This window comes from Panthera onca, chromosome D4, assembly GCF_046562875.1.
Source record: "Panthera onca isolate mPanOnc1 chromosome D4, mPanOnc1 haplotype 2, whole genome shotgun sequence".
NCBI lineage: Eukaryota > Metazoa > Chordata > Mammalia > Carnivora > Felidae > Panthera > Panthera onca.
The window spans coordinates 19,616,074-19,641,474 of NC_138351.1; the positions used below are offsets into that span (position 1 = coordinate 19,616,074).

The 25,401-nt window shown below is 37.2% G+C and overlaps 1 protein-coding gene across 8 annotated transcripts in view; it reads left to right on the forward strand.

The window, feature by feature from the left end:
* VPS13A (vacuolar protein sorting 13 homolog A) overlaps positions 1-25,401 on the forward strand; it is a 253,659-nt gene that overhangs the window by 109,376 nt on the left and 118,882 nt on the right. For all 8 annotated transcript variants that reach the window (XR_014135928.1, XM_081790878.1, XM_081790879.1 and 5 more), the window contains 7 exons: positions 3,476-3,555; positions 4,281-4,340; positions 4,839-4,992; positions 5,715-5,831; positions 5,909-6,012; positions 15,158-15,325; positions 17,704-18,008. Coding sequence is in view for 7 of the 8 variants with exons in the window: in XM_081790878.1 (XP_081647004.1) it covers positions 3,476-3,555; positions 4,281-4,340; positions 4,839-4,992; positions 5,715-5,831; positions 5,909-6,012; positions 15,158-15,325; positions 17,704-18,008 (988 nt within the window). In the remaining variant the exon portion in view is untranslated. The remainder of the gene's footprint in view (positions 1-3,475; positions 3,556-4,280; positions 4,341-4,838; positions 4,993-5,714; positions 5,832-5,908; positions 6,013-15,157; positions 15,326-17,703; positions 18,009-25,401) is intronic.

A 25,401-nucleotide genomic window follows, 5' to 3' on the forward strand; every position in this document is an offset into this window, starting at 1 on the left:
TTCCTTCTTTTCTTTCTTTCTTTTTTTTTTCTTCTTTTTTCTAATGCCTTTGTTGTAAGGTTTTGGTATTAGGGTAATTCTGATTTCATAGAATGAGTTAGCAAGCTTTCTTTCTGTTTGTATCCTCTGAAAGGGATTTTAAAGAATTGTTACAATTTTTCCCTCAAATGTTTATTAGAATTCACCAGTGAACCCTTCTAGGCATGATGGTTTCTTTTTTAGGTTATTCATTATTGACTTGATTTCTTTAATAGATATGAACCTATTCAGGTTGTTGATTCTTGTGTGAGTTTGGCAGGTTATATTTTTCAAGGAATTGGTACATTTCATTAAGTTACTACTTTTGTGGGCAGAGTTGTGTATAGTATTTTTTAATTATCCTTTTAAGTTCATGATACCTTAATTTCTCCTCTTTTACTTCTGATACTAGTAATCTGTGTCCTCTTTGTTTCTTAGTTAGCCTGGCTAGAGGCTTATACACTTTATTGATCTTTTCAAAGAATCTTTTATGGTTTCTTCAATTTTTCTAAAGCTTTTTTATTTTCAGTTTCATTGATTTTGATCTAATTTTTATTTCTTTCCTTTTGCTTACATCAATTGATCTTCTTTTTCTACTTTCCTAAGGTGGAAGCTTAGGTTATTGATTTTATATCTTCTAACATATGCATTCAATGTTACATTTCCCTGTAAGCAGTGCTTTTACTATTAGTCCCAAATTTTGATGAGGTGTGTTTTCATACCCAGTTTCTAATGTTTTCAATTTGAGATTTCTTCTTTTACTCATGTGTTACGAGAAGTGTTGCTGATTCTCCACAAATATTTTGGAATTCCCCAAATATATTATTTGATTTGTAATTGAATTCCATTGTGGTCTGAGTGCAGACACTGTGTGGTTTTTATTTTATCTATCTTTTGAATTTAGGAAGGTGTGTTTTATGGCCCAGAATGTTGTCTATGTTGCTGATCAGTCCGTGGGAGCTTAAGAAGGTGTATTCTGCCAGTAATGGAGGAAGTAATCTGTAGATATCCGTTGTGTCCAGTTGATTGATAGCACTACTACTGATTTCAACTAGGTCCCTACTGATTTTTTTGTCTGCTGGATCTGTCCATTTCTGATAAGGGAATGTTGAAGTCTTAACTGTGATAGTGGGTTCATCTGTTTCTCCTTTCAGTATTATCAGTGTTTTGCCTCACATATTTTGATGCTTTGTTGTTAAGATGCATACAGCTTAAGGATTGTTATGTATTCGTGGAGAATTGGCCCCTTTATCATTATATAATAACTTTCATTTTCCCTGATAACTTTTCTTGCTTTGGAGTCTACTCTGTCTGAAAATTAACATAGCTATCCCTTTTTTCTTTTTATCAGTATTTACATGCTATGGTTTCCTCGTCCATTTACTTTAAATCTGTATGTGTCTTTTATTTACAGTGTTATTTCTTATGGACAGTATATAGCTGGGTCTTGTTTGTTTGGTCCACTGTGGTAACCTGCATCTTTTAATTGATGTATTTAGACCGTTGATGTCCAAACTGATTATTAGTACAAGTTGGCTTAAAATTTTTGTAATTAAAAGTAGTAGAGCTTTACATTTATTTTTGAGACCATATAAATCTGGGGCATCTGGCTGGCTCGGTTGGTAGAGCATGTGACTTTTTAAGTTTATTTTGAGAGAGTGTGTGTGCACAAGTGGGGGGAGGAGCAGAGAGAGAGAGAGAGAGAGAGAGAGAGAGAATCCTCCACACTGACGGTGCAGAGCCCAATGCAAGACTCAACCTCACAAACGCATGATCATGATCTGAGATCATGATCTGAGCCGAAGTTGGATGCTTAACCAGCTGAGCCTGTCAGGCACCCCAAGCATGTGACTTTTGATCTCAGGGTTGTGAGTTCAAGCCCCAGAACAGGTATAGAACTCACTTCTAAAAAAATATTTTCTGCTTACATGTGTATAAAAGTAAGTATTTTGGTACTTTGGCTGTCCTAGAATCTAATGTTCTAAGAATCAGTCCTACAATCTGATAGATCCCAAGATCTATCTATGGGAATTAAGAAAGGCAGAAGATATGGTTATATACATATCAAGGATTTAAGGTCATCATCTCGAGGAACTTACTCCCAGGCAAAGCTGTCAGTTCGCTACTGTCATGAAAACTACCCTCCCCTTTGTCAAGCCCTGGATTGAATGTGATCTTTGTATTTGAGAAAGCAAATAAAGTATTGGCAGCCTGAAACCCTAATCACTGAATGTGATTTACTCCTACATTATAGTTGCCTATTCTACACTTGTTCTGTAGCCCTTGAGAACTCGAGTGTGGTAGGTTTTATCATTATTATCTTGTGCTGAGAAAACCATCATACCTAGCAGATACAGAGTTTTACCTTATTAGGCTTTTTTACATCAAGAAACAGTTTGCTCTCGTGATTGGAAAGAAAAGTGAACCAGTTTCCTTAGTGTTCTCCAGTAATCCACAAGTATTCTAGCAGTTGTCAATGATTCTGTTTATTTTTTGTTTTTCTAAAAGCACAGGATAAGAAAACCCCAGCACACAGGGGTACTGATACACAGCTGTCACTACACCTATTTCTATAATTTTTTTTTTTTTTAGTTGGGGGGGAAGAAGTGAATAGCACAGTTTCTCATAAATGATCAGTAAATAGTTCTGTGGATAAATGTGTGAGAAAAATTGGGACCTTTTTAAAGATTGAAATGTGAGTAGCATGTGCAGTAGGAGGCTGGCTTAATAGCTAATAAGCTTTTAAATCTGGAAGAGTCTGTGGAATATGTTACTTTTTTCCCTCAAAAGTCTTACGATTAATTTGTAGTTCTTTCTTCCAGTATCTAGATAGTAATTTCTAGTAGTCATAGTAATTTGGTGATGATAGTTTATAGCCTTTGTACAAAATACTGTTCTCTACGGCAGCTTTCCCACTTACTTTCCAAAGTTTTTTTTTTTTTTTTTTTTTTTTCCAAAGTTTTAATCAGAAGCCAGAATACAACTAGTGAAGACTAACTACAGGGGATTTATTCTAATCTAAACTAATACACAGAAGAACTTAGTTTCTCATCACATACCTGATCTGTCTTCTTAAAGACAATAGGTTTCCAGGGAGTCTTGTCATTTTCTTTCTAGGTTTTACTGTGGCTCAGGGCTGCAGTTCTCTTCATGTCCTTTCATTGGTCCTAATAACTCTGTTTTTTCTTTTACCGATTGCTACTTCTTACCTCCTATCTGGGTTTAAAAGGGTAAGATCGTTGAACCTTGTGCCATAAGAGAAGGGAAGGGAATTGGGAGAAACTACAGCTTTAGAGTTTAAAATAAAGGGGGAGGGATCTGACTTGGGTAAGACAGAACTGAAGGCTCAGAACTGCCACAGGAAATTCTTCTTTTCCAGTTCTATTTTATTAATGTTGCTGGTATTGACTTTCCGTAAGTTTTTCTGTGAAAGAGTAATTTAAAACATTATTTTTAGATGAAAACAAGAAACCAGTTTATTTGATTACAACACTGGATAATACGATGGAAGATCTGCTAACACTGGAGTATGTGAAGGTAAGCACTTCCATTTGTATGCTTGCTGTGGTGAGTGTGCTTCTGAAATGTGTAATCAAGTTTTGTAAATTTAGGTAGGTTTCGTTTAATCTTCATTATAACGTGATTTCTAAAATTCCTACAACTTTAAGCTTTTCTTGATTTGTCATCCTTTAGTTTCTAAACATTTCGTATAGAAAAATAACAGGCCTGGTTCTAAGTAGAAATGACATGAAGTTTGACTTTTTCCCCTCCATCAGATAACCAAAAACACAAAACAAAACAAAAACAAACTTTTTAATCTTGATGGAATTTAATATGGTATACAATATGAGATGAGGCTTTCATTTGATTTCATCATTTATTAAGTTTTTATATGTACTGTGGTCTACTTAAGATTTATTCCGCGTTTTCATTGACCTATTTTTATGTAAGTGCCACATTAATTTAATAATTACTTTATAATAACAATGCTGATAGAGTATTTTACCACTTTTAAGACTTTTTTTTACTATTGATGGAGATATTTTAGGGTTTGTGGTGGTGTTTATGCATTGTTAAATAGCCTTTTTTGACAAAAGCATTCCAGATCTAAAGATATCATGCACAGTATTTGGATACTTGGTAGACAATTCTATCACAAATTTTTTCACAAAGGGGAAGAATTAGGAAGAACCTTAGTTACAATTGTATGTACATATGTCTTCATAAGATACTAATGGATTTGCTTTTTTCTCTTTGGTTAGGCAGAAAAGAACCTACCTAATTTGAAAAGTACTTATAACAATGTTGTGCAACTAATTAAGGTATGAATGAACAATAATTTATTTTTTAATTAGATACTGTATTTCTAAGTAACTATATTATGGAAATTGTTTTATAACTAGAACTGTATAATCCTTGAGGATAAAAATGGAATATTATGAATTTTATTCCTTTTTTAGATATATTTAATATTTTTGAGAGCGAGAGAGCGAGAGAGAGAGAGAGAGAGAGAGAGAGAGAGAGAGAGAGAGTGTGAGTGCGTGCACGTGCGCAGACACTAGCGGGGGAGGGGCAGAGAGCAAGGGAAACACAGAACGGAAAGTAGGCTCCAGGCTCTGAGCTGTCAGCGCAAAGCCCGAAGCCAGGCTCGAACTCATGAACTGCGAGATCAGAAACCAAGTCAAAGTTGAAAGCTTAACCAACTGAGCCATCCAGGTGCCCCATGAATTTTATTCTTATTACCACAAATTATAGTGCCTTATACTGAGCAACAAACAGATATTTATTGACCTGTTGCTAAAATCAGCTTTGTTCTTTAGGTGAATTTTTCCTCTTTGGATATTCATTTACATACTGAAGCACTTCTGAATACAATAAACTATTTTAATAACGTACTCCCACAACTAGAAGAAAAACGAGCCTCTGTGTCTGTTGCGGAGACTGAAGACAAAGGAGAGGTCATTAAAAAAATGTGTACGTTTGAAATTCAGCTTCAAGGTTTTTTACCATGTAGATCAATAAATTTTAGCTTTTTCTTTGTTTTCTTATATATAATATTGGCTCCAGAATTCTGTTGCTTAAATTAGCATCTAGAAAGATTATTATGTACCAGGTAAATTTTAGAAAATAACAGCAAAAGAAAGTATTTACCAGTGAAGAAAATGCGGTTTTTATTTATCATGTCACTCTTTTTAGTCAAATATCATATAGTAGTAGTATTTGAATTAAAATTCATGCATTTAATATCATAATTTTGGATTAGAAATTTAGAACTAAGAAAATTTGAATCCTATCAGACTGTATTTTTTAAGCACCTATTTTTTAAGCAATGAAAAGTTGCAGGTTTGACCATGACAAATACCACCTCATAATCATTGTGTCTCAAATGATTCATGATTTTGCAACTACAATTTTTTTTCGTGTCATCCAGGATGAAACTAAATTGTTAGTCTCATCTAGGAATAGTTTTTGGTTGTGTCTGTTTGATTTGTTTGGCTTTGTTTTCATTAGGTTTGATTGTTTTTTTAGAATTCCTAATTTAGTAGGGAACATCTTAATTTCAATCGAATGGAAAATCAGGTTTTCCTCTAGTATTATTAATTTATCTTATACTTCAATTACTTTATAAGGGTAGAGAGGTAACTACTAAAAGTTTTTCCTTATGTTTTACATTTTTTTTTTTTTTTTTTTTGCAGCTTTAAAACTACCCAAGAACGAAGATATTATTACCTTGCAGATTTTGGCAGAATTATCTTGTTTACAGATCTTTATTCAAGATCAGAAACGTAACATTTCTGAAATTAAGATTGAAGGTAATAAAATTTCAGGAAAAAAAATGAGAACTATGAAATGAAAGAAAAGCCATTCATTCATCCTTTTATTCCCTTAGGGCTTGATTCTGAGATAATAATGAGGACTTCAGCCACTGAAATAAATGCAAAGCTAAGGAATATAATTGTCTTGGATTCTGATAAAACAGCTTTATACAAAAAGGTATGGACTTGTTTCTCTTAAATAATAGTACATCATTAAATACGAGTGTCCTTTAAGGTTGGTCATAGGTATAAATTAGTTGTCAGCATTTTAGCAATGTGGCTTATTAAGTTGACAGGTTTTGGAGTTAGGCCTAATTGGGTTTGTATTTTAGCTCTGTTCCCTAGTGGTTGTGTGACCTAATCTCAGATTCTTTTTATTTGTAAAATGAGGATTAAGTATCTCATAAAGAAGTTTATATAATACTCTGAAACATAGTTGGAGACTGGGGAAGGGCAATTAGTAAATGCCTTTTTCAATTTTTTTTTTTCTTTTTGCTCTTCTCTTCAAATACTGTGAATCTTGTGATGCATTTCAGATTTCAACAGCAATGGATATGAAGTCAGACTGAGCAGATGAAATTATTTAAGTTTATTTTCATGGGTGCTTACTATAGTATAGCTGTTCACAATGTTAACAGAGTTCTTTGAACCCTATGGCTAGTGGTTGAAGGGACAGGTGTTAGTACTGGGTGTGAGATGGTAAAGTTCTTGGACCAGATACCATTGTCGAGTTGGACAGGTCATTGTTGAACAGTGGAGCGTATAGGTAGGATGGTGTATTTAAGGGAGTGAAGAGAACATCAAGTAGTAGGGTCAGAAAAGGCTGAGTTACTTCTTGAGTCAGGAAGTCGGAGTCTGGAGTGTGAAAGGAAAATGTGGCAATAACACCAATGAGATACAGTGATGACCTGATTTTTATGTTAAATGAAAATCCTTACTCTTTATATTTCCTTATTATGGCTTGCTAGCGTGAAATAACAAGAGTGCCAGAGCATCAAAGGTGCGTGGTCCATAGTAATAAGGAACAAGAAATCTTCTAGAAGCCATGGTTTAATGTATTACTTTTGCTTTTATTAAAAAAACAAAAACCAAAAAACAAAGTACTAACACATTTAAGATTATTGGTTTTATTTGCCCTGTGTAGAAAGTACAGCTCACATAAATAAAGGCATCTACTGAAAGTCATACAAATAATTAGTAATGAAACTGATAATATAATCCAAGTTATTTACTTTTTTTCTTTTTAATTTTATAACTAATGCATCTGTGAGGTTAAAAATTCAACGTAAGCTACAAACTGAAAAGTTTCTTTCTTTCTTCTTGCCCCACCCCATTTCCCCTTGCTATTCTTTCACTTTGACTCTAGTGTACAGGATTTTGATTTTACTTCTAATTTTTAAAAAAATGTTTTAATGTTTATTTTTAAGAGAGAGAGAGAGAGCGAGTGTGTGTGAGTGGGGGAGGGGCAGAAAGAGAGGGAGACACAGAATCTGAAACAGGCTCCAGGTTCTGAGCTGTTAACAGCCCAATGCGGGGCTTGAACCCATGAACCATGAGATCATGACCTGACCTCAAATCCAGCGCTTAACCATCTTAGCCACCCAGGCGACCCGTACTGTACGTGATTTTTAAATAAATCGCCTTGGTTCAGTAACTCTCCACATGTTTAGGAAGCAGAGGGACAACTATTTGCCTCAGATCAGAGTTTCCTAATTATTGTGCCCTGAGTGGGTTTTGGGTATAATAATGTATTTAGCTTCTTAGCTTTTTGGGCAGTTGGGTAAAGGATACCTGGAGTTCTCAGACTCTTTGAATCTGTCCTGGAGCATCATCCTCTGTTTACCGGAGAACCATTGTATAGATGACCGTTAATTTTGTGTATCATAACTAACGTAGAATCTGAAAGGGATTCTAGCTGATCTGACTTTCTTATGAAATAAGATCTCATTGTAAATTTCTTAGGTCTTCTTTATAGAAGAATGTTTCAAAAGTGAATGTTTACAAGAATTATTCCCTTAATTATTAATTATTATTATTATTGCTTATTATGAATGGTAGGTACATAAGTATTTCTAATCGTTGGATTTAGACAGATAGACATGAGTGGATGAGGCACTGATAAATTTTATCGCCTCAAAAATTGAGAGTGAAGGCTTTTTTTCCTCTTACGTCAGTTTCCTTTGAGAAAAGTACTGTAAGTACAAGCCTAACAGTCTAAATTCTGGGAGCCAGAATGGTTGAAGAATGTTGGGGACCTCTTCAGTTTACAGATTTTTGCTTAAAATCTTTTGCTTAAAATTTTTAGTTTTATTTACCCCTTTTCTGCACCTGGTGTCTTATGCCATATCCTCTCTACTCTAAACTCTGTCTTAAACAAAATTCTTTTCTTCTCTTGGGCTTTAGGGGAATAGTCACAAGGTCACTCAGGTGACTTGTGGAAGATATTCTGTATTTTTATTAATAATATTTGGAATATTATGGTCAGCAAAACATGCAAAGTCTGTTTCCTGGGGTAAATAATAAATAGTAAATAATAGGAATTTATGTTAGGGAGAATAAGTACTTTGAAAACCAATGAAGTAGGATAATATGATAGATTCTAATAACATTTTAGGATTATCAGGAAATCCTGTTCTGAACATCAGAGTGAAATCTGAATCAGTTGTCAATGTGGAAAGAGCGTTCCATGTAGAGGAAGTAGCAACTATAAAAGGTTTGTGGCAGCAAGCTGCTGGGCACATTTGGGAGGTCGTAAAGGGCCTCAGTAATCCTTTTATAGAATTCTTCACTGGTTCCCCCCCCCCCATTTTTTTTTTTCTTTTTGAAGTTAGGTTTACTTTATATTCAGTAAAATTTAGCCTTTTTAGTGCATATAGTTCCTTGATTTTTGTTGAACACCTACAGCTATGTAACTTCCAACATCTTAAGGATAATAGATTATATCTACCACCTCCCAAAGGTTACTCCTGCCCTTTGTAGTTATCCCTTCTCCCCACCCTAGCACCTAGGAGTCACTGTTTTGCCATTTCCAGAATGTTGAATAACAGAATACTACAGTATATAACCTTTTTATTCTGATTCTGTCTTAGCATATGAGATTTTAATTTTTGTCTTTTCTGATTTTCTCTTCAGTCTAACTAGAGATTTATCCATTCTTTTCAAAGAATCAGCTTTTGGTTCAATTGAGTGTTATTTAAATTTTTTTTATGTCTTCTCTTTTTTTTTTTTTAAATGTTCTTCCTTCTCGCTTTGGATTTAATTTCTTCTTTTCCTAGTTTCTTAAGGTAGAAACTTAGGTTACTGATTTGACATTTTTCTAATGCAGGCAGTTAATGCTATACATTTTCCTTTAAGCACTGTTTTAGTTGTATCTTAGAAATTTTGATATGTTTATTTTTATTCAATTCAAAATATTTTCTATTTTGTCCTGCAACTTTCTCCTTTACCCATGGTTTATTTAGAAATATGTTGTTTAACCTCCAGACGTTTTGATTTCCTTCCCTTCTTTTTGTTGAGCTTCATCATTTTCCATAATTTTATTTTCTGTTTCACCTATTCTGTTCTCTCCTTCCATAATTGCTGTCACTGTACCTAGTTTATTTTGCATCTCATTTATAGCATTTCTTCGTTCATCATGACTCCTTCTTAGGTCTTGGATCTCTGCAGCAGTAGAGCCTCTGCTGTCTTCTGTGCTTTTTTCAAGCCCAGCTATTAGTCTTGACGACCGTTATTCTAAATTCTTGTTCGGATATATTGTTTATATCTGTTTGGAGCAATTCTCTGGCTGACGTTCCTTCCTGGATCTCCTTTTGAGGAAAATTCTTCCGTGTCATCATTTTGGCTAGGTTTCTGTCTTTTATGTGTTTTAATAGCTTGTTATGTGTCCTGCACCTGCAAGTAGTACTATATTAAAAAGGTGTCGTGCACTGTCCAGGGCCTGGCCCTTCAGAAGTGCTTTTGGAGTGTGGAGCGTGTGCTCTGTGATTGCGTTTTGGCTGCTCCATCCCACTGGTCAGTCCACTGCAGAGCTCCTCCTTGCTTGTATCTGTGGAGTGTTGGGACCTTCCACCAGGTGTGCTTTGAATTGTTTGCTGGAGTAACCCTGGAAAAAAGGAAAGGAAGGGGGAGTCTGATCCCATATAAAGAGAAAAATGAAAGGGGTGGAAAAAAAAAAAGACTTAAGCGGAGAATCAAAAAAACTGTAAGGCTTAAATTCAAGGAGAGAGAAAGGAAAATAAAGAAGGAGATCTAGAAAAGGTATACAGAGAAAAGAGTAAAAATGCCTGATTAGACAAAAAATTATATATATATAAAAAATAAGAATTGACCAAAAACCAACTCAAACTATGAACCTGATTCCAAAAGGAAAAGAGAAGAGAAAAGAAAAGAAAAAAGGAAAAGAAAAACAAACAGACAAAACCACAAAACAGTTGTCTGTTGGTGCCTGAGACGCATGGCTGGGCTGGTCTGGAAGAGAGGCCCTCTGCTTTGGTCAGTGTCCGTTCTGCTTAGGTAGATGCGCAGTTGCCGGGCACGGAGGTGGAGGGTTTGGTGTAGGCGGGTCCCACCTCCACTGGGGGCCCCGGTGCTGCTCCCTGAAGCCCTATCTTGTTGGTGATGGGGGAAAAATGGCGACACCCCAATCTCTCCTCCCCAGACAGGGGTCTCAAGCCACACCGCTCAGGCAGCCCTCACGTAGTGGCGCCAGAGGTGGGCTTGCCCTGCTCCACAGTCTCCAGTGCCAGAGGCGCTCAGCTGGGATTCAAAACCCAATGTCTTAGAGGGCCCTGCACCCTACGGACCCTGTTCTGATGTAGCCCCACTCCGCCCTGCTGATAGAAGGCCTCTGGCTGGCGCCTACAGGGTCTTTTGTCCTTGGGGAGGCAGTAAACTCTTTTCCCACAGTATTGGAGGAAGGGGACTGTCTCTCCCGGTGCACCCCTGGGATCGCTACCCGGCCCCAGGCCTGGCTCCCTTCGCCTCCCCACCCCCACCCCCCACCCCCACCTTGGGCACGTGCACGCCGCAGCTTCAGTCTGCAGAAAGTCAAGCACTTTTGAAAACTCTGATCTTCAGCTCCTAAAGCTGTTGCAAAATAGAAACTGGCACTCTCTGTAATTCTTATTCCTCAGTCCGTGGTCCGGAGAGAGTTTTTTTTACCTTGTCCATACGACAGTTGCACGGAGAGATTTTTTACCTTGTCAGTACCACAATTCCACAGCCTCTCTGGCTTTCCCTTTTATCTCTCCACAGAGGGGGTTCCCTCCCCTGTATGCCTCCTCTGTTTCCTCTGTCCCAATTCACATACACGCACCCGGAATCCACCAGGCTGTGTCCCTCCACCTGTGGAAATCTTTCTGCCCAGATTTCCTGGGTGTTGCAAGTGATCTGACCTCCATACAGCTGTGTTTAAGGGATGAGGGGAATCCCCGTCCCCCTACTTCTCCATCCTAACTCCCCACCTCTTACCTCCAAATATTTGAGATTCCTTTCAGATCTCTTATTGTTACTGATTTCCAGCTTAAATAGCCCTCTTAAGCCAAAGCTTTTTTAGTTCTTTTAAGCATGTTGGTGTTTGTTTTATGGACCATAAAACATCAACTTTGGTGAATGTTCCAAGTATGCTTGAGATTAATGTGTATGTTTGGGTGTTGCTGGGTTGAATGTTCCACAAATGTCAGAGCACTAAGTTGGTTGATAGAATTCTACGAGCTACTGATTTTCTGTTGTTGAAGTTTCAACTGCGGCTTGGTCTATTTCTCCTTTCGGTTACCTCAGTTTTTGCTTCTTTGTTTCAGAGATCTTCTACATAGAGCTTTTATACTTCCTTGGTGAATTGAACCTTTGTGTTATGTAATATCTCTCTTTAACCCGGTAATTACCATTAATTTGAAGTTTGCTTTGGTAGTAATATAGCCACTCCAGATTTCTATGATTAGTGTTTGCATGGTATATCTTTTTCTATGTCTTAGCTTTTAGTCTATGTCTTTATACTTAAAGTGAGTGTTTTAGAGGCATCATATATCTCAATCTTGCTTTTTTATCCAGCCTGACAATCTCTGACTTCTAAATTGTGTTTAGGCCATTAAAAAATCCAATTATGATATAGTTGGTTTAAAATTTGTTATTGCTTGGGGTGCCTAGGTGGCTCAGTCAATTGAACGTCTGACTTTTGATTTCAGCTCAGGTCATCATCTCACAGTCATGGGATTGAGCTAACAGCGTTGATCCTGTTTGGACTTCTCTCCCTCTCTTCCCCTCTCTCCTCTGCTCTCTCAAATAATAAACTTTAAAATTTGCTCTCTCTCTCTAATTGTTTTGTTTTCTAGTTGTTTTATTCTGTTTATTGTATTGTCTCCCCACATTTAACCTGATTTTGGATTGTTTGTCATTGATTTTACAGTTTCCCTTGGGTTTACGATTCATAATTTCAATCATAGTCTACTTTCCAATAATGTTTGACTGCTTCATGTATAGTATACCTTACAATACTACTATCAACCCCTAATTATTTATTGTCTTTCATGGTATTACTGTAATATGTTTTGATATTGTGTATGCTGAAAATCTATAATACATACGTACTGATTTTGGTTTAGTCAATTTTCTTTAGAGCAGTTTTTTTTTTTTTAAGCTCTTTTTATCTTCATTCTAGCCATTTCTGGAATTAATTTCTTCATGTAGCTTCAAGTTTCTTGTTATTTTGTTTCTACTCATTTCTTATAGTGCAAGTTTGCTGGTAATGAATTCTCTCAGCTTTGGGGCACAAGGAGGAATGAGAACTGGAAAAGAACCCACTTTCATTTCATTTTCATTTCCCATTTGAAGTTTTTGCTGGGTATAGAATTCTGTGATGACAGGGTTCCCGCCCCCACCCCCCACCCCATTTCAAACTCTTAAAGATGTAGCTCCAGCATTCTTTCTTAGACATGGTATTGATGAGAAGTCATCAATGTATCTTTGCTCCTTTATATATATTTCTCATTTTTATCTGACTTCTTTCAGGATTTGTGTATGGTGCTTCTAGGAATATGTAAGTGTGTTTTGATTTTGGGGTTTTCTGAGCTTCTTGGATATGTCTACATTATTTTTCATTACCTTTTCAAATAGTTCCTTTCTCTCTCTCTCTCTCTCTCTCTCTCTCTGTCTGTCTTCCCCCTCCTCTCCCTTATTCATCTGCTCCTTGTACTTCCTCCTCTTGGATTCCAAAAATTCTTTCTAGATTCTTGTTAGATATTGTCTCACAACCTTTGAATCATCTGTTCAACTTTTTCCCCTTCTTTTCCCCTGTTTTAGTTTGGATAATTTCTGTTAAGCTATTTTTTTTTTAATGTTTATTTATTTTGAGAGTGTGGGGAAGGGACAGAGAGAGGGAGAGAGAGAAACCCAAGCAGGCTTTGTGCAGAGCCTTACACAGGTCTTGATTTCATGAACTGTGAGATCATGACCTGAGCCCAAATTAAGAGTGGGATACTTTAACTGACTGAGCTGCCCAGGTGCCCCTGTTAAGCTATTTTTATAGCTTAACTGTTGACTGATTTTTATTCTTAGTTCTTTTGAATCTATCTATTAACCCATTGAAGGTATTCTTCATCTCTTTTACTGTTTTTTTTTTTAATCTTTAATATTTTCTTAGATTCTCATTTCTTCATCTGTTTCTTTGGTGATATTCATCTTTTCTGGCATATTTTCCACTTTTTCTACTAGAAGCACTTACCATATTAATCATAGGAACTTAAAATTCACTGGGTTAAATTTCCAATATTTGTGTTATGAGCAAACCTGGTTCTCTTGATTTCTATGTCACCTGATGGGTTTTATTTTTCCTTGCTTTTTGCAGTGTATCTTAGTTATTGATTGAGTGTAAGAGATCATGTATGGAACAGTAGATACTGAAATGAATAGTAGTTATGTCTGATAATGGGTCTTTTTTTCTGCCAGGCCGTTAGCATGGAGGTTGAGTCAATTTAACGGAGAGTTGAATTGGCTTTGAGTGTTCTTGTTTAATATGACTGCCTTCATTATACCCACTGCTTCAGATTCTTTCAGCTATATCTTGTGCTGAGGATGAGGGATTTTGTTTCTGGACTGTTTTATCCTTACATTTTGGGCTGCTTCGTTGGCTTGTAGACTCAGATTTCTAGTGGTTTTAAGCACAGTTGTGATTTTTATAGGTCATCTAGTTCTTTGTTGTTGTTTTTGCTGCTGCTGCTGCTATTGTTGTTGCCAAGGTTTGGAGTGGACCTCTGCCCAGCATTGTACATTCAGGGCAGAAGCAGAATTCCTGTAGACTTTGTTCAGCCTCATCTTGCGCCTCAGCCTTCAGAGGTCCTTAATATCTTTGGTTCCTGAAGTTTTCTTTGAACCATGTTGGAATTCATTTGCTTGTTGATGGCTCTTCAGCTTTCTACCTTCCAGCATTTAGAAGGGTCAGGAAAGCTATAAACTAAGTTTAGTTGGTGATACGTCCAGCTTACAAAATTTTTTTGACAATTCACATGCGCTGTTTTCTCCACCATTTTTCGCTAGTGTTGCAGAGCTTGAGATTTTGCTAGTATTGCAGAGCATACTGCTGTATGTAGGGGCGCCTGGGTAGCTTAGTTGGTTAAGCATTGGACTTTGGCTCAGGTCATGATCTCGCAGTTGACAAGTTCGAGCCCCGCATCAGGCTCTTTGCTGACGGCTCAGAGCCTGGAGCCTGCTTCGGATTCTGTGTGTCCCTCTCTCCCTGCCCCTCTCTCACTTGTGCTCTGTCTATCAAAAATAAATAAACATTAAAAAAAAGTTTTAAGTAAATAAACTGCTGTATGTAAGTCTTGTTCAGCAGTTGAGATGACCCGTCACAAACAAATTAGGAAGAGAAATATAGGAGGAGACTTTTTGAAGGATCTGGAAAACCTGTTGACATATTTAAAATAGAAGTAGTTTTCATTAAGTTGTAGAGGTACAGCGTCTTTCATACGTTTTACAGTGACCAAAGAGTATGTTCATTGGGCAACTCTCAGTACCCAAATATACACACTAAATGAGAATGTTCGTATGATCTGATCATTTTTCTTCTGTTTTCCCCACTAAAAAAAATGTTGGGAAGACCTACTATGTTGGTTTCATGGCCCACAAAGGGAGCTGCCACCACCACATTGAAAAATCTTGCAGTGTAGGTTCCAATAGAGGTGTTAGAATTACTGTTTTATTTGTACTTGGCTTGAATACTTGAAAGATTTTCAAAATATGTGTGTATATTTTGTTATTTTGTGCTTTACTTTTGTACTGAAAACACATTTCAAAAGTGGATTTTGATAGTTGGATTTTCTCTCATTAAGGCCGTTTACATCACTGGAAAAGAAGTTTTCAGCTTCAAAATGGTTTCTTTTGTGGATGCAACTGCTGGTTCTGCATACACAGATATGAACGTGGTTGATGTTCAAGTTACTTTAACTGTTGGTTGCATTGAAGTAGTTTTTATCACAAAATTTCTACGTTCTATATTGGTAAGTATACTAATCGATTTTTTAATTTTTTCTTACTATTTGGAAGTTATTTGCTGTGTGTTAGGTGAAGAGCAGTAATTCCTCACTTGATTTTTTTCCCCTGATTTTTCAGAATTTTCTGGGTATCTTTTATCAGTGCTGAAATTCATAGTGTTTTATTTATATAATATCATTTTCATATGGGAATAGTGCAGTTAATTCAAGCATACATATTAATGTATTAAATATACGTACGTATACCATACATGGATTTGTTATATGTGTTAATTGAATTCTTCATACATAATCGGTTTAAGTCTTTGTTTTACCTGACTTCCAACTCTAAATAAAAATACTAAATATAAGGATGCCTAAGTGGCTTAGTCAGTTAAGCATCCAACTATTGATTTTGGCTCAGGTCAGGATCTCACAGTTGGTGGGTTTGAGCCCCTTGTTGGGCTCTGTGCTGACAGGGTGGAACCTGCTTGGGATTCTTTTTCTCCCATTCTCTCTCTGCCTCTCTCTCTTTCAAAATAAATTAATTAATTAAAAAAAAAAACTCTATGATTGAAGTTTGTTTTGGTCTCATGTAAGTAATCATTATGGAAATTATGTTTTCTATTGCGTGTTCTATCTGGGGTGTAAAGGCTTTAGAATGAATCTCTATATGATACCACCGTATGATGTTTGATTTCTTTTTCTGTTTTTCATGGTTATTTTTTTCCTGTTATCATACCTGTCTTTAGGACTTCAGTATTCACTTTTTAAAAAATGTTGTCTTTAAATCTTGGTGTATAAACTACATAATTACCTGATTCTAAATAAATGTTGCTATTTTTGTGATCTTTTTAAAATTTTTTTAAAGTTTACTTATTTTTGAGAATAAGAGTGAGCATGAGTGGGGGAGAGGCAGAGAGAGAGGAGACAGAGAATCCCAGTCGGTCAACCCAGAGCCCTATGAGCTCGAACACACAAATCGTGAGATCATGATCTGAGCCGAAATCAAGAGTGGGATGCACCGAGCCACCCAAGCGCACCTTTTTTTGATAGATATCTATTTGAGAGAGAGAGAGAGAGAGAGAGAGAATTCAAGTTGGGGAGGGGCAGAGATAAAGAGGGAGACACAGAATCCCAAGCAGCCTCTTGCACTGTCAGCACATAGCCTGACATGGGGCTCAAACCCATGAACCATGAGATCGTGACCTGAGCCAAAGTCAGACATTCAAGTGATTAAGCCACCCAGGCACCCCTGTGATCTTTTTGAGATTAAGTGCAATTTTTCCTGTAGCTTGTAGTGTGTTTTCATACTCAAATAGTAAATATGAACAAGCATTCCTGTTCTAATTTTTTTTTTCTGATTTATTTTTTAAGTTTGTTTATTTAGTTAGAAAGGACACAAGCAAGGGAGGGACAGAGAGAAAGAGAGAATCCTGAGCAGGCTCTGCACGGTCAGCACAGAACCCAGCACGGGGCTTGGTCTCTCAAGAACCATGAGATCATGACCTAAGCCGAAATCAAGAGTTGGGTGCTTAACTGACCGGGCCACCCAGGAGCCCCTCTAATTTATCTTTATAACTCAGCCTCATTATGTCCCTGAGCCCTGTTGTGATGGCCTTTTAGTCTTAAATTACTGAAAATACGGGTGCCTGGGTGCCTTGGTTGAGTGTCCCACTCTTGGTTTCAGCATCAGGTTATGATCTTGGTTTCCTTAGTTCGAGCCCTGCTTCAATGTCTGCACTGGCAGTGAAGAGCCTGCTTGGGATTCTCTGTCTCCCTTGCTCTCTGCCCCTCCCCTGTGCACCCTGGCTCTGCCTCTCTCAAAATAAATAAGCTAAAAAAAACCGTTCTGTTTAAAAAAAATTACTGAAAATAAATTGTTTGGAAACAACTACTGAAAACAAATTGTTTGGAAATTAGGTATAATTCTAGATACATTTTATGTCACTGAAATATTTTTTCTAGAGGTCGGAATTCAAAAACTACAGAGTTCTTGACATTTTATTACTTTTCAAGTTACTTTGTAGTTTACAAACTTAAATAAGCTGTCTGTCCTTTGAGGTTGTATAGGAGAATACAGTGTGATTGCTTAGCCATTAGGGAAAGTATGTTAATAAGGGTAATAGGTATCACTGAAACCTTGCAATATCTACATGTTAACTTTTTTCCCGGGACAAAATTTTTGTTGTTTTATTGTGTTTCTGTATCTGTATCTTACTGTTTCTCAGTTTTCAGTGGAGAATATTGAGATTTAGTACAGATAACCAGACTTGGATAAAAGAATGCTTGGTTGTACCGAGAAAAAATTTTTCTCACGGAAGTACGATCATCAATATCAGTATGCATTTAACATTAACAGTCATTAATGGTAACCTTAATAATATAATTCTGTTACCTTTTAGGCTTTTATAGATAATTTTCAAGCGGCTAAACAAGCTTTGGCTGAGGCTACTGTTCAGGCAGCAGGAATGGCGGCCACTGGTGTAAAAGAACTGGCACAGAGGAGTTCTAGAATGTCATTGGATGTTAATATCAAAGCCCCAGTGGTGGTCATCCCACAGTCTCCAGTTTCTGAAAATGTTTTTGTTGCTGATTTTGGACTAATTACAATGACAAATACATTCCATATAATAACAGAGAGCCAGAGCAACCCCCCACCCATTATTGATTTGATAACAATAAGGCTGAGTGAAATGCGACTATACAGGTAAGCTTTTCTTAGGTACATTTGTGGAGAATGCAGTCTTTTTCAGACTTTTTACATGAGAGGTTTTGGTATCCGGAGTCTCCTGTCTACAGGGAGATTTTATTTTATTATAACTATACTAATTTTGAGAATTTCTCTTGTGCAAGTTTTTTGAAAACCTACATAGTATTTGAAAAATGCTCCTTAGGTAACCAGGAAGACTAAACAATTTATCTCTCAGGAATGACTGTTGTCTGATGTTCTGTGTCTTGAAAATCATTTTTAAATGTTTTTGTGTGAGTTTTTTTTGGTGAAGGGGATGAGTTGTTTCAGGCAGTGTGATAAATTCGGTTTATATTATTTCATGTTGGATGGAAGGAGAAATTTAAGCACCTCGTGTATCCTGGGCACTCTTCTGGGAACAAGACATATTATAATGCGCAATCTTTACAAAGGATGAATAAACAGTTTCTACTTCATTGTCAAGGTAGCTGTTCTTTAATGAAAGTAATGAGCTGATGCACAAAAATGGGATCACACTTAGATTTTAGAAGGGTTGTAGAAAACAGGTCAAAAGGAGACAACACTAGAGGTTGAAAGAGTGGTTTACTAACTACTGGTGTGATTTCCATAAGAATTATATGTGTTGCTGTCTAGGGTAGGGAAGTGAGGTAGTGGAGAACTAGCCAGTTAAGAGAAATTTAAAAAGTAGAATATATAGTAAGAGATTATTGAATGGATGTCAGAGTTTGAGGAGAGAAATTTGATTCCAGATTGCAGGCTTACAAAATTTGTTATTTGGTAATAATGCAGTTCACTGAGATAAGATAGAACAATGCAGAAAAAACAGTTGAGTGGAGACATTGAGTTCTCTAGTGGGTAAAGTAACTTGGAAGTTGCTGTCTGACTTTGGTATAGAGATCTATAGAAAAAGATTGGAAGGCACTTGAACGTATGTGTGTAGATTTTAGGAGAGTGTTTGGACTTCCAGATTTGGGTGTCCTTAGTAATATTTAGCTATCTATTAAAGTCACTGAACAAGTGATATCACATAGTTTGTAGAGTGGGACATACGGGACAGAATCCTGATGAATGCCAATACACAAGGCATATATATTTCTCAAAAGAGACTAAGAAATGGCAGGCAGAGAGATGGGAGGCATTCCAGGAAGATATGTTGAGACAATGTTGAGGACTCTGTTGACATTGTTAACCATGAATTAAGAGTACATGTTAGTTTTTTTCATGTAGTACTTGATATTTGGTGTCGGATTCAGGCAAGACTGAATTTTTAACAAGCAGGTGTGACTAAAGTGGGATAGGATTTTTAAATATTGAGAGTCATGTTGATGGATAATGGAGACAGAAGAAATCAAAGATAAGAGGGTACATAAAGAGTAAAAGAATGTAGAGAGAGGTTTATAAACTGGAAATTCATCAATCTTAAAGTCTTCAAAAATAAGCACTGACTAGTTGATACAGGAAAGCAAGAGTAGAAAGTGGTAAGTCTGGATGATGATATTCTTAAAAGGATAGGAGTGAGAATTGAGTATCATTACAAACTAAGGAAAATGACTTCTGTCTTTTAATGCTGAGATGAATAGGATGTTGGAGAAAAATTGGCCCCTATTTAATAGAGCTCCATGGAAAGCCAGGTTTCGGTTACAGTGATACATTTAGTGAAGACATTGGAAAATGTAGATTTGTTCGGCCAAGCCCAGGGAATTCAAAAATCACAGGGAAATATTGAGGTGAGAGACTTTTATTTTAATAATAGGCTATAGATACATAGAGACACTTTAAACTTCAGATGGCTCATTAACTTTTAAACTGTATAAAAGTCTAAATTTACTAAAAGAGAATATCGAAAATCACATCTTGCCTGATTTCAAGAAATGGTACATGTAAATCAGGTGTGAATCTATATTACAAATAGATTATCTGCTTTGAAAAGAGTTTACTAAATATCTTTAGAGCATTAAAAATATTTATTTTTATGTCCAAAAATGAGTTAACTTTTTACTGAAGACATAACATAAAATGGTATTAGGATGAACAGAAAAATATGACCACTCAGAGATAAGTAGTATTAGTAGTTTGGTATGTTTCTTCTAGTTCATTATTTCTGCACATATATGTTAAGTAAAAGAAGAATTATATATTTTGCATCGTAAATACATTTTTTCCCTTAACAGTATGCTATAAATATTTTTCCATATTATTTTGAGTACAAAATTATTTCTAAATACTTCATTTTATTCTGTTAAAAATTAGTTGCCTATTGTTTAAAAGTTAATTTGATTGTGAGTTTTTTTGCTGTTATAAATAACGTTACAATTATTCCTATCATGACATCCTACTCATGTCGTTAGGATAATTCATTTCCTGCAGATGAATTTCTAGAAATAGAATTACTCAGTTATACAGTTACAGGTTTTCCCTGAAATGATTTTCAAGTTCTTGATATTTGGAAATTCAGTTTGGTTTCAGCTTCATAGAAAAGCACATAAAGACAAATAAGTATTTTATTTTTGTGACAACCTGTGTTGAAATCATTTTGTTGCAAAGCTACTAATTGCAATGTAAAATTTTTACAAAGATACTTATAGTACTTCTATAAGGAAAGTTGTAGACCTTAACCCATGGCCAGAAAGAAATCTTGAATAAATGTGGAGAGAATATTTTCCTAGATCTAATATTACAAAGATGTCAGTTTGTATACATTGATTTTGAGGTGGGGAATGGAGATATCATAACATTAGAGGTACTACTAAAATACTAAAATATATAGGATTGCACTAAATACTTCTAAAATGTATTATAAACTACAATGATGAAAATAAAGAGAATAGAAAGGTAAGCAGCAATTGACCATGTGCACGTATGTGTGTTACAGTCATACATACATATACAGTCAGTCTGCAGTATTCTTAGATATCATATGTGTGAACTTGCCCATTCGCTAAAAGTTATATGTAACCCCAAAATCAATAAACATGACACTTTTGCAGTTATTTCTGCATGTGCATATCCATGAGAAGTGTTGATCTTCCAAAACCTGTGTTCCCAACTAAGGTGTCAGACAAAGAGACACTCTGTCTTCTTATTTCAGCAAATAATTGTATAGCATATGACGTACTGCAATTATCTAAGCCAAGGACTGGGCAATACAGCATAGATTGAGATGAAGTAGTCCCCTTTTTTCAGGAATATTTTATTATTTTTTTTAAATGTTTATTTTTGAGAGAGGGAGAGACAGAGCATGAGTGGGGAAGGGTCAGAGAGAGAGAAGGAGACAGAGGATCCTAAGCAGGCTCCAGGCTCCATGCTGACAGCAGAGAGCCCAATGTGGGGCTCAAATTCATGAACCACAAGATCCCGACCTGCGCCTGAGTCAGATGCTTAACCAACTGAGCCACACAAGGGCGCCATCATGAAGCTTTTATTTCTAACTGAAACTATAGACAAGACAATAAACTATTAAAATACAGTATATAAAACAGAATGTGGGAGCACATAGGAAAAGTATCCTAGATACTGAGTAACACTGATAAGGCAAATATTTTTAAGGAAGTAATCTTTTGACACAGAAATTAATGTTAATTTCTTACAGTTTGTCCAGAACAAGAAAGTTAATCAAAAATAGGTACAAAAGTACTGATCCAAGTATTTATTTATACTGAAAAAATAAAAGCAACATAACTTTCAACAATGGAAGGTTGAAGTTATATTATAGTCCTATAACATGCACCTATTAAAATTGCATATAAGGAATTTCCAGAGAAGAAGGCAGAGGGGGAAGATCTGGGTTCACCTTATCTCATGGATACCCTTAGATAATACCCACATCAGTATGAATAACCCAGAAAAAGACCTGAAGACTGGCAGAACAGACTCTCCACAGCTAAATGTAGAAAAGAGGCCACGTCAAAGAGGGTGGAGACAAGGTGGGGAGCCAGACTCAGCCATGAGGCTGTCAGTAGGAGGGCGGGACACCTGTAGGCATGGAGAAGGGAAAGGAGCAGGTACCTCCGCAGGCACCGGGAGGATGGATCTTCTATAACACTTGGCTTTGAAAACCGCAGGGGTGTAAATTTAGCAAGTTCTTACTATCGGTGGGCTTAATACCTGGAACTTTAAAAATTCAGGTTCGGCTCTGGGAGAGCCAGGGCACAATGGGGATTGGAGTACCCACCCTCTAAGAGACAGCACAACAAACAGCCCCCTTGCACAGAAGCAACAGTTTGAAAAACACTGAGGGTAAACAGGAAGGAGATTTATTTACTAACCTCAAGTCTTGTGCAGAAGGGATAGGGGTTTTTGGGAATCCGCAAGAACAGAAAAGCTGACCATTGCCCTTACCCTCCCCTGATAGATACATGAGCACCTGTGGGAACCAGCACAGCGCAAGCACTCCCCACCTAGCTTGTTTATAGTGTGTCCTGTTGCCACACGCTTCTGTGGACCCACCCCCATCATCCTCGCTGGGCAGTTTTCCTGGTTGGCTGGAGATCCCTCCCATAGCAGATGAGCACAGACCTTGCTGACACTATGCACTTTGCCCGCACATTCTCCCAAGGACCTGCCCCCTCCAACGTGCCCTTGGCAGGCGTCCATCCAAAGAGGTGGGACAGGTCTGCCACTGTGCAAGCAGCCCTGAAGGCGGGGGGCAGCCCCATTCCAAAGTGACTCCTGTGACGGGGATAGGGGAAATAACCACATAGTTCAACTCTGGCCTCAGCAGTGGGCCAGGCACAGACATCTGGTCCGACTGCAGGCTCCACCCACTAACAAAACTTGTCAGGGGACAACACAGGGAGAGGCCCCTGTGGTTCAGTGCTACTACTGTTCTGCCAGACACTTGGTCTGACCCACCTCAACCCCAGGGTGGCCCCATACTGGACCGCTAACAACACAGGTACCAAACTCTGCCCACAACAAGCAAAGAGCACCATTTCAGGCAACTGGATGGAAGGCAAACACAGCTCAGCAGTAGTAGGGCACACAACACATAGAGGACACTCCTTAAGCACCACATTCTGATGAACAGGGGACCTTGCACTGCTGGACACCATGTGGACCTTGTCTTCATAAAGCCACTACTTTCAAGAGCAGGAGACACAGCTGACTTTTTTTTTAAATTTTTTCTTAATGTTTATTTTTGAGACCAAGAGACAGTGTGAGTTGGGGGGAGGGGCAGAGAGAGAGAGAGAGAGAGGGAGACACAGGCTCCAGGCTCTAAGCCATCAGCACAGAGCCCGACACAGGGCTTGAACTCAGTAGTGATCACGAGATCATGACCTGAGCCGAAGCCGGACGTCCAACCTACTGAGCCACCCAGGTGCCCCACAGCTGACTTTCTTAATGCATACAAACAGAGAGACAAAGTTAAGAGACGGAGGAGTAAGTCCCAAATGAAAGAATAGAATAAAATCACAGCATAAAAGCTAAACAGAATGGAGATGATATGCCTGATAGAGGATGCCATTGAAAGTAATGGTCATGAAGATACTCACTGGACTTGAGAAAAAAGGAGAGGACTTCAGTGAGACCCTTAATACAGAGGAAGAAAACATTTAAAAAATCACAGATTAATAACTCAATAACTAAAGTTTAAAATATATGAGGAGTAAATAGACTAGAGGAAGCAGGAGTATGGATCAGCAACCTGGAGGACAGAGCAATGGAAAGCAATCAAGCAGAGCAAAACAATAGTGAAAAATGAAAGTAGATTAAGGGAACTCAGTAACACCATGAAGTGTAATAACATTTGTATCCTAGGGAACCCAGAAGGGGAAGAGAGTAAAAAGGTGACAGAAAATTTGTAGATATGACAGCTGACACCTTCTCAAATCTGGAGAAAGAAACAGAAATCCAGATCCAGGATGCACAGAGAGCCCCCAACAAAATCGGCCCCAGGAGACGCACACCAGGATATATAGTAATTAAAATGGAGAAAAAGTAGTGATAGAGAATCTTAAAAGCAGAAGGAAAAGAGAAAACAGTTACATACAAGGGAAACCAAAGCAAAAAAAAATTATTGGGACTACAGCAAAATAAAAATCTTCCCAACGAACAATCAAGAAAGCCAAAAGACCAGCTATGAATGGGAGAAGGTATTTGCAAATGACACATCTGGTAAGGGATTATTATTCAGAATACATAAAGAACTTCTACAACTCAACACACACTCTCACACACAGTTTAAAAACTTAGCTGAAGAGATGAACAGACATTTCTCCAAAGAAGACATCCAGATGGCCAGCAGACACGTGAAAAGATGCTCATCATCACTCATTATCAGGAAATGAAAATCAAAACCATATTGAGATATCGCCACACACCTGTCAGAATGGTAACAATCAAAAACACAAGAAACAACCAGTGTTGGTGAAAGTGTGGAGAAAAAGGAACCTTTGTCCACTGTCGGTGGGAATGCAAAATGGTATAGCCAGTGTGAAAAACAGTACATAGAGATTCATTTAAAAAAAATTAAAGAGGGGCGCCTGGGTGGCTCAGTCGGTTAAGCGGCCGACTTCGGCTCAGGTCACGATCTCGCGGTCCGTGAGTTCTAGCCCCGCGTCGGGCTCTGTGCTGACAGCTCAGAGCCTGGAGCCTGCTTCAGGTTCTGTGTCTCCCTCTCTCTGACCCTCCCCTGTTCATGCTCTGTCTCTCCCTGTCTCAAAAATAAATAAACGTTTAAAAAAAATTAAAAAAAAATTAAAGAATTACCATATGATCTGGTAATTCTACTGGGTATTTTCTCAAACAATATGAAAAATGAATTTGAAAAGATACACTTATGATCATTGCAGCATTATTTATAATAGCCAAATTAAGGCAGCAGCTCAAATGTACATCATTTGATGAATAAAGAGGAAGTGGTGTGTGTGTGTGTGTGTGTGTGTGTGGTGGAAGATGGGTCATAAAAATATTGCAGTCTTGCCATTTGCAACAACATGGATGGATCTAGAAGAGAAAATACTAAGTGACGTTATTCAGCAAAAGGCAAACACATAGGGTTTTGCTCCTATAGTTCAAGAAACAAAGAAAAAAACAGACTCTTAACTGTAGAGAACAAACTGATGGTTACTAGAGGTGGATGGGGGAATGGGCAAAAGGGATTAAGAGTAGACTTAAAATGATGAGTAGTGAGTCATATATAGAATTGTTGAATCCCTGTATTGTATTTATACCTGTATGTTAATGATACTGGAATTTTAACTAAAAATAATTTTAAAAACATATGGAGATAGTTCTCATTTTAAGGGTTTACTATACCAACATATATTTTGGCACTTTTTAACATTGTAAAATCATATTTTAAAAATACATTTCTCTATAATATGGAACACTTGAGCTCAAAAAAAATCACCTATGTTACAGTGGGATGTACTGTCATTTTGACTTGGAG